This window comes from Plectropomus leopardus, chromosome 9 (genome assembly GCF_008729295.1).
Source record: "Plectropomus leopardus isolate mb chromosome 9, YSFRI_Pleo_2.0, whole genome shotgun sequence".
Taxonomy (NCBI): Eukaryota; Metazoa; Chordata; class Actinopteri; order Perciformes; family Serranidae; genus Plectropomus; species Plectropomus leopardus.
In genome coordinates, this window is record NC_056471.1 from 25,052,041 (window position 1) to 25,068,633 (window position 16,593).

The 16,593-nt window shown below is 38.4% G+C and overlaps 1 protein-coding gene across 2 annotated transcripts in view; it reads right to left on the minus strand.

The window, feature by feature from the left end:
- LOC121947958 (sodium bicarbonate transporter-like protein 11) overlaps positions 1-16,126 on the minus strand; it is a 33,651-nt gene extending 17,525 nt beyond the window's left edge. The window contains exons 1-3 of one of the 2 annotated variants that reach the window (XM_042493165.1): positions 15,972-16,126; positions 2,653-2,703; positions 1,730-1,819 (exon numbers count right to left, since the gene is read on the minus strand). In XM_042493165.1, the coding sequence (XP_042349099.1) occupies positions 1,730-1,819; positions 2,653-2,703; positions 15,972-16,032 (202 nt within the window). In that variant the 5' untranslated portion in view covers positions 16,033-16,126. Of the gene's footprint in view, positions 1-1,729; positions 1,820-2,652; positions 2,704-10,242; positions 10,383-15,971 lie in introns of those variants that run through there. The other variant, XM_042493166.1, reaches the window with a different exon arrangement.
- Between the last annotated feature and the right edge of the window lie 467 nt (positions 16,127-16,593).

The window sequence follows — 16,593 nt, forward strand, 5'->3', positions numbered from 1 at the left end:
ATAATTTAAGTCTCATTTGTCCAGTTGTATGCTCAGTACTTTCCATGTATTTTCGCCAAAACCTTAGCCTATGTGTGGGCCACGCTGCCAGCATGAACAAAACGTGTGTTGCAGAACCTATTTTTTTTGTTTTTTTTAAATTGTGTCCATGTTGTTAGTGCAGCCACACTGCCTATGTGAGTAGCGTGACTCGGCCGCTGCTTAGCTTTGGAAAATTTAAAGATTTTGTGTCTCACCTATTTTTTTTTCATGTTGCACGTGCAGATTTCAGCAAAAATTAAACTGAAAATGATCTTTTCATACTCATATTGACATCGTAACACCTTTCACTGCAGTTACAATGTCCATGTCTGTCACAGATGTGAAAATATGATATAAATATTTATATTTAACTCCATACTTCTTGAATCGGTTTCATATTAAAAGCCCTTTAGCATTGCTATGGATCATTTATTAACACAGGACTTTATTGTAAAATATTGAAGGCCATTAAAAAAGGTTAACTGCATGCAAAAGTAAAGGCTGGCAGCAGCAGCGCTGCAGCAGCAACCTGTCTGTGTGAACCCCTCACATGTGCGAGCAGCACGCAGGCAGAATAGCCCAGACGCTACTATTTAAAACACTTTCACATCCGAGTAATGTGCCTGAGCAAGCACCTGGTGTAGTCAATTAAGCGGAGTTCAAACGCACGTGCATGTCCCGGCAGCTACTTGTCTGTGTGTGAGGCTTAATGCGCAAGTGTTTGAAACAGTGAGGTTTTAGCCAAAATACAATTGTTGGTGAAGAACTGAGCATGCTAAACAAGTTGTGTGAGACTTCGGAAACGGGTATTTTGAAATAGTTTCGCTGTTGTTAAAAGTGGACCCCTATGACTTCAATTCATTAGGAATTTTCTCAGTTTTTCAATTTTCTGCAATAAAAATACAATTTTCTTCATGAATTCAATATCCCACAACCTGAGACATTGACTCACAAATGACAATTTTGCAGGTGGAGTGTTCCTTTAATAGGGAGCACTCACTGCCAGTTCGTGTCCATGAACTTTGTCTCAGTTATTATGACTCGGGGAATCCGAGCTGGCACACATGATTTCCTAATTGCAGAGGCTGCAAGTTATTCTCAGCCACAAGAGAAGGATACAGTGTGATAACAACGTGATGAAGGCATTTGTTCTCTCTTGTTTATATTCTTAGAACAAATCAAACCAGAGACAAAACATGTTATAGTTGACCTGATTAACCCTTTGAAACCTGAGCAAATCAGCTTGATTACTTTCAAAAACATGGATATAAGGCAATGAATGACTTCAAATTAGCAAGAAACTAGTGAAAAATTATGACAAATAAAAAGAATAGTAAAAGAACAAAAACTAAAAAATAAAATAATACATATAAATAATGAATAATCAATAAATATATATTTTCTGTAACCTAATTTTAAATATATATAATAATTCTAAGTATAGTTTTATTGCTATTTTTTTCCTAGGTATTTGATAGTTTTCTAGTAATTCTCTTTTTTCATTTTCCTGTAACCTAATTTGTTTTTTAAATATGCAGGATTTTATGCCAAGGTGCTGTTTGCCTTTGTTCCCATGTTTTCAAAAAACAAACAAAAAATCAGACCAATTTGCCAAAGTTTCAAAGATGTAAATGCCTGTAAAGGGCCTCTGAACACAGCACAAGAAAACTGATGTCGATCAAGGTTTCAAAGGACTAAACATACACACCTGAAACACTGATCTGGATCTGGTTGTCATAGATGTGATCCTTGGTGGGTGAGTCCTGTTCACAGTTCTCCTGTTCCCCGTCCTTCAGCTCTGTGGATAAAACATAAATAGTCACATTTGGGTGTCAGCCAGGTCTCCGTTGTTACAAACTCAGCTATAGCCTCAACTCAGTAGAAGTTTCGGTGTCATTATTACTGTTTTTTGCTGCAGAATTTTGTTAAAAATTCACTTAACAATTGAATCACAGTGAAGGCCATTTCACAGATGAGCCTAACAGTGAGATAAAACTGTCCTTTGTATCAAGGTTAAGATGCAGTGCCAGCCACATTAACAGTGTCTCCAGTAAGGGACAATTTATTTTTCCCTCCCACCACTCTGCCATCTGTTGACAAGCACACAGCAAGAGGGAGCGAGAGAGCCAATAAAAACTCCCCCTGAAACCAGACATGCAGCAATATAACAATAGCAGCCCCTCGTAAATTCCTTAATTGTATAGAAGATAAATATGGCATCTCGATTGCATGTTTTTATGAGGGGAGGAAGAAACAGCCGCAGAATTAGAGAATTAACCTTAATCCTTAAAGAGCAGAGCTTTGAGCTATGATTATTCCCGCTTCCCGTCATTGACTCGGAAATCATCTGCCTCGTTATTTACCCATTAATTAACCTCTCAACACACCAGCGAGGGGACTGGCTGTGCTCACCGGCATGTGAAATGGGTCATCAGTCAGCAGCAAGAGGCATTGGCATTAGCATGAATAACTGTTGCAATCAAAAAAAAATTTTAAACTGTATTTTCCCTCATATCCTGAAGGAAAAAGCCCGAATAATGTTCTCTGTGTTTGCAAAGCAGATCATAACAGAGCAGAAGTCATGCTGAGAAAGTAATCAGAGCTGTAATATGTGTTACTGCAGCTACGCACCCATCTCTTGGAAAACATATCCATTCTTGGACCTCCCGGTGGACGGAGCGTCTGCAGGAAAACACAAATATGTTATTTACACCAGAGCTTCCCAAACAATTTGAAATAATGTTGATTGTTTTTCATCTCGGTACCTCCTGTCAAGAGCAAAATGTTTTTGTAGAAACACACAGTGAACAAACATAAATGTGCTTGCGTTTGTTACACCAACAGTTAATCATTGCTTTGTAAACAGGAATATTGAATTGACAATGTGGTTTATTTAACTTACATTTACATGTTTTATAGGACTTTTTACAGTATAATTATTCCAGTCATGCATGACGGATATTTTTTTTAATTAACATTTAAATTACATCTTATATACCCCATGAGATACTCTGAAGTACCCCTACAAATACATGTACTCACATATGAGAAACTGATTTACAGGACATTTAACTTAATGCTTCAGTTTTTTTAAATAATGCTTCAGTTTTTTTTAAATAACTATTTTAATTTTATAATTTTTCTTTCTTCATTTTTGTATTGAGTATCAATTTTCAACCACATTACGTAAAAGTTAGAGTCACATGAAATCTATAATGTTGATATATTATCGACTTATCTCATCAAACATTTGCTTATTTACACATTGAGAAAATTTGATGCAACATAATAACTTATTTGAAGACATGTTCTCCTTTTAGCTCTGTTCTGATCTCCACTAACTCCTTTGGAAAATACCCACCGTTGTTAAATGCGCCACCATATTCACCAGTTAGTCTCTAACCTGGTACTGGGCAGGTAGTATACAGAGGGTTAATCAGAGCTTTTTAGCCCCAAAAAGCTGTCTGTTGGTCAGTGAAAACAGTGACAGTGAACCAAAACAGTAGAGTTTCAGGCTGCAAAACCAAAACAATGAGCTGAATAGAGCTGAGGAAAACTCATCACAGTGAGCCATCCCTCTCACATTTACCCTATATTTAAAATAAAGCTGAAGCCAGGGGAGGATCTGACTCTTTTTATATAACCATTTAAATTAGTTATATAAAAAATCATAACTCCAAAGTTGCCATGAATGTGGAAATTTACTTTAGAGACCTAAAACCAATTTTTTGTACCAGGCTGTAAAACAATAGCAATAATCAACACAAATCCAGCCGGTCCTGTGGAATTCTGCACAGCCTTGTAGAATTTACAAAAAAATTGACAATATAAATTGACAATAAAATCTTTTTATTGTAGAGCTGTGTGCAGCATATTAATTCACTCAGCGCCTCTCTTTCTCTCTCTCGGTTTATCGTGGCACTGCTGCTGCAGGAGTGTGAGCTCTCTGCTCTGGAACAGAGTCACACACAGTAACAGGACTGTTAGCATCACACAGCTAATATTACCCAACCGTTATGAAAATGTTAACCGACAGAGTCGAGTAGTTTCTGTGTCACTGTGTGATTGTTAAGAGCTGAACTTTTAAACAGCTTAGTGTTGAACGTTAGCCACTGCTGCTGTGTTAGCTCGTGCTAACCGGGCAGAGAGAGCAGGAGGAGAGCGGTTCACAGAGACGGTCCTTTTTTCTGCTCATCTGTTAGCAACGAACACTAACACTAGTCTACCAATCCAAGTCAACATTGCAACTACATTTGCAATTTTCACATACAACTGCAAAAAAAAAAAAAAAAAAAAAAAAAAACATGAGGTAAAAACATTGAAACATGCTTTGCAACTTTTTAGAAAAACTACCATAAAATCAGGCATTTTCAGGCATCAACAATCCCAAATGAGCTTGCAAAAATCTTGGAGAGACTGGAAAGACTGGACATGCAATGTAACAAAAGTCAGCCAGACTCAAACCATTATATTTGAATGTTGGGTGTCATCATCTTAAACCAACGGCCAACATCCTGCCATCTCGTTATTGCACACCTAACATGTTTTCATGAAAATGTTTGATACCGATAAATGATACTAATTATACACAAAGACACAAAGACTGACCAGTACTCTGTGAGAACGCTATGTGAGACTGGACTCCACATTGACTGACACAGTGTGACGCTGTTGTGTCTGACCTGCAGCAGCAGCTCTCACTTCACAAGTGACAAAAACAGTCTGCGTTCAAACAGCAGGCTTCAGCCTTTTCATCTTCTCCCACACTGACAGATTTTGTAGACAGAAATTAAAACATCTGAGCTTGTTGAATCATTATTACCATTGTGACACGCAGTCAGTCTGACCTTACAGACCTTTAAAATGGCGTGACACATTTCATGGTAAAAAAACTATTGAGACAGAAAGTGGATGTCAGTTATGCAGTTATGGCAGTGAAATTCGACACATGCTGAGAGACTGAAAAAAGACCTGTTTGCTCTCAAAAAAAAATCTGACACCAGCTGTGTCTGATGTTTGTGTAGGCGGTCATGTATCTGCACGCACCGCTGTAGTCGCATAGATGAGCTTTTCTTTGCCTGAGGCTGAGATTGGCTCCGGGGGGCTCCCGAGCAAGGCTATATCTCAAAGCAGATTAGACCGAACATTCCCAGGCCCCCTCCACTTCTCAGGAGTCTGCACAGTCAGCGGGGCGCCCCGCAGCTTATGCAACGAGCTGCTTGTGTGGAGGATGATTTAGATGGCCTGATTGAGACCTTTACTGTCTTGTCTCATAAAAATAAAGGTCAAGTTTATTGTAAATGCTCTCCACTATAGCTTATCAGCATTATCAACAGCAGACACTGACTACCACTGAACACAAGCGCATTTTATCATCAGATGCATTTATGCTTCGACAGAAAGACCTGACAGGACAGCTGGAGCGGGAAATGCCACCTGTGCTGTTCAGTCAGTTCAGACTACTTCAGAGAAAGTTTATAAGAGAAGATATTTTGCAATGTTTCTGCAGGCCTGTGGGTTTCCTGTTGACTGACTTCCTCACACTGACTGCAGTGACACTGACAGATGTGTAAGTCAAGCCCTTGACATTGACACTATTACTAATAATAGTCTGCTGACACCGTTTATGAACTGTTGCCAATTATTGTTTTGGTGATTATTTCATTGTCTTGTTTAATTTTTTGGACATACAGAGAAATAAGTATTAATCCTGTGTCACTGTGTTTATCAGTATCTCCTGGTTTATGCCAAATATTTATTTAAAAAACATCTTTTCTAGCTCGTGTTTGTATGCGTGCCCCAGTCACTCACATTGCAGTTTACGTCCATGTCATTTCAAACTCATATATGTTGTGAAGACTTTGAAGGGATTTAGTAAAAGGTATTACAAGTATTTTGTTGGCAAAATGACAGTCGTCATCATGTTGACATGTATGATTCTAGCGAGTAACTTTCAGTGAGAAACATGCTGTCTTCACTTAGAGGGTGTTCTTGCAGAGGAGTACGGAGGACTGATAAAAAGCATCGTCACATGGTGCAGTGACAATCTGCTGAAGCCCAATATCATCAAAACCAGTGGCTTTGTGGTGGACGAGCAGACGAACAGGAAGTTGTAGTGATTACAGTCGAAAATGCTTCATATGCACATACTCTAAGATGCTTCACAGGCATCTTCCCCATGGCCGAAAATCTACATAATCTCCAGTTTAAGATTAGAGTCACTAATTCACCATTTGAACAAATGTTTGCCCCTCTGTTCCTGAAATATGATTTTGACTAATGGCCATAAAAACTTATGCTGTCATATTAAAGTTGACTTAAGTTGTATTTTGTGAGGTCACCATGGCCTTTGACCTTTGACCTCCAATATCTAAACAACACTGTGCACCTCCAAAACATGACAACATAGGTTGGTTTTAAGGCTCATGATGCTCAATGTTAAACATGTACAGACGCAGACTGAGCCTTCAGTCCACACTGCTCATTATCTGAAAGCTTATGGATACCTGCAAAACAGCAGAATCAAAGACAATCGCAGGGGCAGTGCAGCAAAGTTCAACTGAGACACCACCGTTGAGCACAACAAAGACATTTTAAAAATAGCTGAATGAATCTGTAATGTGAAAACAATTCTCCGTCCACAAACCACTGCCGTCTACGACGCTGCCTCCTTTAAATGGTACTTTATTAAGACCTTCTCCACGGACGCCTGGTTTGTTGTCAGAGACTTTTGCCATCTATTGGCTGTAACTATGCCAACATTAAGGATGCATGGAAGCATGAGGACAGTGATGATCACAAATGATGATTTTTGTCATTAAGTGCGTCAGAATGAGCAAAAATTGTGACATATTCTCCTTCTGTGTAGGCAGCGACCTCTAGTGGCTGTAGTAATTATTATAGAAGCAAAATGAGAAGTCAGGACGGAGTATAAAAAGTGACAAAGTCTGTTTAAGGTGAGAGGAGGGGGAGGTGGGTGGTTTGAACGAACACAGTGATTTTATTCAGGAGAGTGGAGTTCACGTCCCTGTGCGAAACCAAAAGTCTACTTTGAGGTATTTTAACTACTTAATGTAGCATGTCAAGTAAAATATGTATTTCACTCTACATTACTTTGGTAACAAGCATAATTATTTTAAGCCAAACCATAATCTTTGTTCTAAACCTAACCATGTAGTTTTGGTGTAACTTAACCATGTGTCACATATGATCTACTCTGTGCATAGACTGTAAAAATAATGGACACAGCCACCATGATGTCACCCACTTGTTTGTGGACTCCCGTTTTGAGGTCACTATCTTGTCTGTCATTTTGTCTTTTGGAGCTAGAAGTGACCATATTTGCACTACGCTATAAACCATGGATGTATTAAGAAGATCTGGATACAGCACGGAGGCGGGGCCCCGTTCATTCCAATCAGAGCCACTCAGTAGCGCATGAAGCCCACGAGGCTTGTGCACGAGAGACTTACGGTGGCCGAGCACGGCTGAGTGCGCCTGAGCGGGTAATTTTCACCTTTGGAGCAACTGACTTCCCCTTTAGCGCTTCGCTAGCTTGAATGGCGGTCTAAAAAAATAATCTTGCTGCTCTTTTAGACTTTCTAAAATTTGTCAAACTGGACTGATTAGATCTTGATACTGGAATGAGTCTTTTGATACACACATGATGAACCCAGACTTTTGGCCACTATGTAAAATTTGACTCAGGACCTGGCACACTGGCATTTTGGGTCTATGGGAATGGACTCGCTGGAGTAGCCTCAAGTGGCTGTAAGAGGAACTGCAGTTTTTTGCACTTCAGTGTTGGCTCCATTTTTCAGGTTTCCATTTGATTCTATTGTGATGGACTTATTCAGTAAAACGCTCCCGTGAGTCCTGTTAGAGGTTAGGAACATAAAAGCCAATGTGGTCATTTGAGTTAGAGGACTTTTTGACTTAATCAGTTCATGTCGATTGGACGTTGGTGCCAGATGTAATGAATTTCCCTCCAGATATCTCACAGTAACTCAGACAAACCAAACCACGGCTCTGTTAATGCTGGAGATTTGATGCAATGTAATGTTTTGTAATTTCTCACTGGAATCTCAATGGACAAACAAGGCTGATGTAAAGTCTCAGACATGTTTTATTATTCCCTGCCACCCTGCTATCAGTGTGCAGAGGATGTCCTTGAGCAATAGGAAACAGAAGAATCCTTGTTGGATCTCTGGAAACAAGAGCTGAGAGCTGAACTATACGAGGTCAAACCACCAAGGCAGAAGAAACACGTACTTGTAAATTCACTACGCTGGTGCAGCTTTTATTTTAAAATAAGTTTTTTTCAGTTATGTGCTTTGTATTACTCTGTACTGTTATAAACTCTGCTGTTAATCATCCTTATCAGCACCGCAGTTGTTGACGGCAGCTGAACCATAAATAGTGTGTACTCTGTAGGTCACAATGTACACATCCATATATTGAAATAAAGCAAATAACAGGAAGGAGGAACTACAGCTCATTCCACTTCAACACCTCACTTTCCGACAATAAGGACTACCTGATGTTTGGTTATCCATCACAGTGGAAATGACCACTGGACCAACAGTAATCACAGTTTCACCAGTTACTTCACTTTTTCTAAAGAACACATGTGAAGGATGTTTTCTTCTCACTTAGACGTCAAAGGCGTTTGTGTGACATTAATCCTCTGTGAGACTTTAGTGTTTTAAATAGCCGATTATTTCTAATGACATTCAGTTTCTGGTGGATGACGGTCGTCATCCAACCTGAAGATAATAGTTGCAAAGGATGTGGATGCTGCAGGTTTGATAAAACTTCTGTAATAATCCCAATTGTGTCGAATTATCGTCAACTTCAACCAGAGAATGCTTTAAATACAAGTGGAAAGGCCAGATTAGAATATTAGACATTTTTCTGCAAGATAATCTTCTTAATCCTCAACCGCAGAAAATTCAAGTAGGACTTTTTAACCCATTAATGACACTGAATACCTAATACATGTGTCCTGTTGTGTTTGCACATGTTGACTATTTTTATATTTATTTTATTCCTGTTAACTATTTTATTCTATTTTATTGTGTAAATAAGGGAGGTTTTGTTGCTTTTATACAATGACAAAAAACAACTATTTATACTACTTTATATTTATACATTTATTTTATTTGTGATGATAACTATTTATTACATTTTAAATTCAGCAGTCCAAAACAAAATAGTCAAAAAGGCCCTTGAAATCCACACTAAGTAGATGTATAATAATAAAAATAATAATGATAATAACATTTTATGTGTAACTTTTGGTTCACATTTTTTAAAATATATTTTTCTTGGTAGCTATTTTATTTTATCCACTATTTTAATACAGTGGCATTAAAGAAACTAACTTGAACCTGGGGCTGTAAAGACTACTGCAGTTATTGATTAATGTGCCAGTTGTCTTCCTTATTTAATTGGTAATTACAAAAATCAAAAGTATCATGAAATAGAGACAAATTCCTAACATGGTCATATCCCCAAACCACAGTGTTGTCCAGTCAGCAGCCCCAAACTCAAACATTTTTCATTTTTGATCACATACGACAAAGAAAAGCAGCAAAGTTGAACCCACTCATGTTTTGAAAAAAATACTATTTAATACTATTAAGCGATTGTCAAAATCCAATGAATTGTTTGTCGAATACTTGTTTTAAAGCTCCAGTGTGTTAGATCCTGAGAGTCAGAGTTTTATTTTGCAAGAGTCACGATAAAAGAAGTGCTGTGACTTAACACAACAACAAAAAGTCAGGCCAAATTTGAGTGTAAAAACAAATGCTAAACCTTATTCGCAGGTCTGCTGTAAAAACCTTCCATGACAGACAAGTGCGCCTTTTATTGCCATATTGTAAACATTGACCCACATCCTTTTCACTGTCTGGCTCGCCTGACAATAAAAGCATCTCGCTCATATTTTGCAATTTTAATATCGAGAATATAAAGAATTTAAATAGCAGAGAAGCAGGCGAAAAAAAGATAATAGAAGTGTTATGACATTATTATATTTAAAAAGATGAGCACAGCAGTATGTTTGCTTAAAACTTTTTACGTTGTTCTCTAAATACACACAAACTCTCTCTCTCTCACACACACATGTTCTGCAGAGGGTTTCTCCACGTGTTTGACACACTTGGCTCAGGTTGCACCATGAGAGACCTTCTCACCCCACTCCACCCCTGTAAAACTTACCAGATGGCACAAAATGGAGAACCTTTTTGTCTTCCATGTTCTCCAGAGGTTTTTTTCAGGTTAGCCGCTTTGCAAAGGTCAACCCATCATCCTCCTCTCTGCTCCCAAAACTCCCTGCATTCACCGGTGATCTCCTCTCAATATCCTTCACACACACACCCATACACACACATGCTGAGGTGAAGCCGCCTCCCGCCCCTCCTCCAGCAGCACATGGGTTTGAAGGAGGAAGTGGGAGGGCAGTAAGAGAGAGCAGGAAGGGGGAGAGGAGACGAGTGCTGTTGTTTTTCTGCTGGGTCCCTTTGTCTATGAACTGGAGTTTATGTAGCTTAAAACAAATAAATAAGTAAATAGGGTGTGATGTTTTCATATCAAAGATCTCTAGCTTTTATTCTCTTATAAAACAAGACACTTTTTTTCACAGTTTTAATCCTGCATCCCTGTTAATTGATGTCTCCTGGTATTTGCTAAATTTCTGTTGGAAAACTAGAATTACCAGATAACCGGGAGACCCCAGGGCACAGATATGCAAGGGGCCCCACCAGCTCTTCTTACGAGGAGGACCCAAGAGACTTTGTGGTGTTTTGCAGGTCATGATACACTTTATTTTGTGGTTTTGTGTTTCTTTGATATCATTTTATATCTATTTGAGGAAATTTTATGTCTCTTTAAGATAATTTTGTCATTATTGTGGTAAATGTTTGTCTCTTTGGAGTAAGTTTTATGTTCTTTAAATAATTTTGTGTCTCTTTGATGTCATTTTGTTTATTATGAGGTGTTTGTGTATTATTGGGGTGATTGTGTGTCTGATATAATTTTGTGATTCTCACTGAGGAAACTTTGTTTTTGGGATAAGTATTTTGTGTGTCTTTCAGGTCATTTTACGTCTTATTTAGGTAAATTGTGTCTCTTTGGGTTGGGGTTTGGGGTTATTTTGTGTCTTGTGGTAGTTGGGGGGAGTTCTCTGTTTGTGTTATTTTGTGTCTCGAGGTATTTTTGTGTCTTTTTGTAGTTGTTTGGGTGTCTTTGACTTAATTTTGTGTCAGAGGTAATTTTTAAAAAATCTTTTTTAGGTTTGTGTAGCTTTTTAGTCATTTGTTGTTTGTTCTGTTTTGTTATTTTGTGTCTATTTGCACTTTCTTTGCATCTCTGTGGTCTTTTTGTGTCTATGTGGCCATTTTGAGTCTTTTCCTTTTCAGTACATGTTAATCTGAGTGACATTTTACAGGCCAGGGTCAGGTGGGCCCCTGACACTTTAGGTCCCCGGGCTTGTACCTTGCTTTCGAAGCTCAATCACGTCATCTTCTGACTCTGTTCGTATTCTCTTTGTGTTGCCAACATTCTTGTAATGTAACGTTACTTAGATTAGCTGCCGACAGAGGAAAGCATGAAGGCAAGACGTAGGTGGGTAGAGGTAAATGTCACAGAGTGCCCCCTGGGTAATGCAGTGTATTTTGGGCCATTATGAATCTCATAGAGAAACTGATTGAGAGGGGCAGAAAAGAGAAACAGCAGCTTGTGAGAACTGTCTGTGTGCAAGAAAAAAGTCACGGTACACCAGAAAGTAAAATGTAGAAGTACCAGTACTGCACCCCGCTGTGTACTGTTCGTCTCTGAGCAGCGGTCTTTCATGATCTTATGATATTTAGTTGTCAGTTATATTTGTTGACACAAAAATAAACACACAAATATTGAGGAAGTAAGATTTTGTACTTCATTTAACAAGAGGCAAAATAAAAAGTTATATACACATAATAAAGAATTGGTAACTAAAGTAAAATGATCTCATCTGCTGATCTGAATTATTTAGTAATTGTTCAGTAAGCAGGTAAACATTACCGTTATCATAACACTAAGCAGTCTGTTGTGTCTTATAATTATCTACTATATAATTATGACTCAGAGTTACTTGGAAACGTCTTAGATATTCATTTACTGGCACTTACTTCCCGAATTGCTCTTTGGTGATTCAGTCACATCAACTCATGAAGTGTTTTTCAAGTGAGAGGCGTAAAATATTTTATTTAAATCTTATACTCTTTAGCTGGAGTAACAGCAGACTGAATGATTGTCCTTAAAAAAAAATTATATCAGAAGATTTGACTGAATAAATCTCAACTGATGGAGGCGATGTGACAAGACGATCACTTGTTTACGCAGGCTGTGATGTTTTTTGACTCCATGAGCAACACTCAGCATCGCCTGAAGGAACAAACTCTGCTTTTTCCTTTTGACCGGGGCGCGTGCACGAGGAATAGTAATGCTGTGTTTTTATCTGACAATTTGGGAGACAAATTTAGTTGCCGGGCTTGAATCTTAATATCAGCGACAAACTAGGAAAAAGAAGAAATGACCTCTGCAAGAGTTTCTTGCAGCGAGGTTTTGCATTCAAAAGAAAAAGTCTATGTCTGAGCTGATGACTTTCTCCTTGTGGATTCTTTCCATTGAATTCCTAATTGCATGATGTAATTACTCACATTATACCTGCTTGTTAGTTTTCTAAAAGTTACAAGCCTCCTAAAACTTTACAGGCTCTTTTTAATCACATCAAAGGCAGTTACAGAGCACACCTTGGGTGCTCAGTAAATTTTCTTTCATACAGGGCAGCTTGAATTTTGATGGCTGAATGCAAAAAGAATAAAAGTGACCAGATAGAAAAGACTCTGACATGTTGATTATAGGAAGAGAATTCGGACACAGTGTTAGCGGGTAACTTTCAAGACAATCACTACTTGGTTGGAGGCAAAAAAGGAAAAAAAGTGCAGGCGTGACTTTCCCCCTGATGGCCATGAGATGGCAGCAAAGTCTATCATTCAAAAACAGCATGAACAGCCAGAATCTGACTCGACTGAGGATTTAATAAGAAGAAACTCAGTGTTTCTGTGTTCCCTTTGAAGGTCACATAGCTCAGAGTCTCAGCCAGAAGTAAGAGGCTTTTCTAGGTGGAAGAGCAGTGACAGTGAAACTGACCAGAAGTGAAATAGTCCTCACTTTAAAGAGCAGCTGTTTTGTAGCAAAGTTTCCAATTGTATCTCCCGGATGATTGCTTTAGAGCTGATGGAGACATGCAATCATGAAGGTGGTTGTTATTTTCAGGTTTCTTTAATATAAAATAGTGTTGTAAGGACTGCGCAGGACAATGAGTTCATGTCTCTGTATATTCATGGTGTGTGGGATTTTCAGCCTGTTACAAACTAATCGGCCAGTTGTGTATGAAATTTTAAACTTTTGTTGCGGTTTGGCCTTTTGTTCACACGACAACAGTGTTTTGGGGGCCTGAAGGGTGTCATTTTTTTAAAACGCCACCCCTTCTGTCGCCATGTAAACGGGCAATGTGCGGATCCTGTGAGAATGGTGACGTCATGGCCACACTTTGCGCATGCGCATTACATTTCAGACAAATAGTCATGCGTGAGTAGGAGGATAACAGCAACAACAATGGTGGACTACTGAGCTGTGTTTGTGCTGCTGACTTTACTGAGTTTATAAATAATGTCGGTTCTCGTGTGTGTTTGCCATTATCTTCTTGGTTGTTTATACTCACCGCTCTGTAGAAAAACGCCTTCATGCGCTGGCGCGTGGTGTTCTTTTAGGGTGTGTCATTACAATGTTACACCACCTACTGGCTTTTCATGCATACTACAGTGTTTTCAGTTGTTTTTGCGGATCCGTTTACACAAGGGTCATTTTCACAATATTATCATATTACATGGATATTTTAACAATGCAAAAGAAAAGACTGTTCCGTTTTTAGTTGACCTGTTCTCATCTAGACATGGCCTAGTTTTAAATGTATATTGTGGCATACTGGCATATTGAAATAGTCTGCCAGCATATTAAAAGAATACTTCAGTACCAGTTGTATATCAATTACTATTGAATTAGCTATTATTACATGTTACCTTGAATTTGTTAAAAGAACTTTGTTTTTCTCATATGCCTCCACAGTGAACCAAGAATCAAAAAAGGCTTTCTTTCTTTCTCTCTCAGCATCCCAATCACTCCTTTTTTGAGAGAGATATGACAGTGTAGCAGTATAAGCATTCACACCCATCGCTTAATCACCACTTATGATTATAAGTAAAAGGCACGCTGACATCAGCCTGAACTGTTGCACACATTACCTGCAGAACTCCCCGTCCCACTCATGCATGAAAACGTGTACATTTAGTCTGTATGTGGACTTTCATCGCCGCTTTAACTTAAAGTCAAACAGTGACCACAGCATCACTAACAAAGAGGCCAGGAACGCCAGGAAATGCTGCATTAATAAAGAAATGGTCTGTGGTCAAGGGGTTCATTGCAGGTGGGCAGTGAGTCTCGCTTAGTCTACTGTGAAACATTAATCAAACTCCAGGAACACCTGAGGGGCAACACACACATGCACTTACACACACACACACAAACACACACGCTTTATCAGAGAAACATAACACACAAGTATGACATTATGTTGCTGGATATAAAAGCAGCAAAACACAATGCCAATGAGTAAAAATTCAATTAAAATGTGCAGAAAGGCCTATAATCAAAATAGGCCCAACAATTCAGTAATCAGCGCCATATAAGAGCTACTGAATGACAATGTTTTACTGGCTTAGAGCTATAAATGTGTAACTGGCAGAGCTTACAGTGATCATTTTTGCAGTCAAACATTAAATATGTGCACATGTGCAAACAGACTTTGCAGTGAGATTATTATTCATACAGCGGAGCCAGGAGAAATTTACCATCGACCAACTCTGCAATAACTATCCGAGTTCATTCTTTCTCAAAAAACATTAGATGTGGCTTCAAAGTGTTTATGTTTAAGCCAAATCAACAACTGTGAAAATATAGTTATGATCACTCAGTTTGACATGACTTTAAGTCCAACATGAACTCATCTCTGAATTAATTTAAACTGGTCCGCTGCTCATCACGTTCACACTGTGACCTTTGGCCATGAAGGTCACCACATCTAAAACCAACTTGTTTATCATCCAATTTGTTTATCGTTCAAAACCACCATAATGAAAAATGCATGCATATAGATACACATTGTAGTTTACAGACACATTATTTCATTACCAGACAAAATCAGATTTTCTTTTCAGTTTTCATTGGTGATCAAGAATGAAAATCTTGCGTAGGGAGTTTTTTCTTATCAGCCGTGAGGGTCCAAGGACAGAGGGTGTCGTATGATATAAAACCCTCTGAGGCATATTGTGATATGTGATATTGGGCTTTATAATTAAAATTGAATTGAAGTGACTTGAATTCATGCTTGTAAAATGCTTATGCTTGTGACAGATAATATTCTCAAAAAGATAAAAATCAAATCTGAAGAAAATCTGTGTGGGCATGTTCATGAAGCATGCATCACTTTTCTAACACCAGTAATAATATTCAAAACAAATAATAATTTGCATAAAAATTCACAACATTTAAAGTGAATATTTCATTTTGAGTATAAGATTATAGACCAGTGCACGATCACAAGGCAGTACAATACTTGTGTTTGTGTAAAATTCTTCTTTCAGTTGAAGCAAGTTTTAAATTTCTTTTAAGTTTTTACAACAAATAAAAGCTTAACTTTATATTACCACGTCAGATTTTCATTCTGATTCTGTTAAATTTATTTGGGAATCAAGCCAAACTTTTTCTGGAATAGCACAATCCATCTGGTGCTCAACACACAAAGCACAAAACCAACACTAACAGATCCTGTTCAGCTTTTTGACTCTTACCTTCAGAAAAACGATTCACAGTGACTCCGGGCATCTCCTCTGCCTCCTTTTTGGTCTTCATCACCCTGTAATTCTTGCAGTGCAGCCAAAAATCTGCGGTGTTTTGAATACGGCGATGAAAACTATACAGATCGGAAAATGTGTTTCCTGTGTGAGAGTTGCAGCATGAGTGGTTTTGCGGGCAGGTAGATGAAATTGGTCACAACCAATGAATAACACCTTAATGTCCTCCCTGCCAATCACAGCCGAGCTAACTTTATTTGCAAAAGGTAATGTGGAAGGTGAAGGTGGGCTCTGGGGGAAGAGGACACAAAGAGATGGGGGAGGGAGGTGTGAGGAAACCACTTTTAACCCCTGCTGGGACTCTTTGATAGTTAATGTAAGTGTCTTTAGAAACATTTACCACAGAGCTGTTATGCTAAACCATGAATCTAACCGCAGTGTTTACTTGTATGATTCGTTGCAGTATTCATGCTATTCCAAATTCTCAATCTAAATAACTATGTAGCTCTATTTAAAGGCAGCTATGACTGTGAGTCCTCGTCACTGAAATGTTTTTTGCACATGAGCAGTATGCATACATTGATAAAGAATTCTGTTGTGCCGCATGTTGCACAAGCAG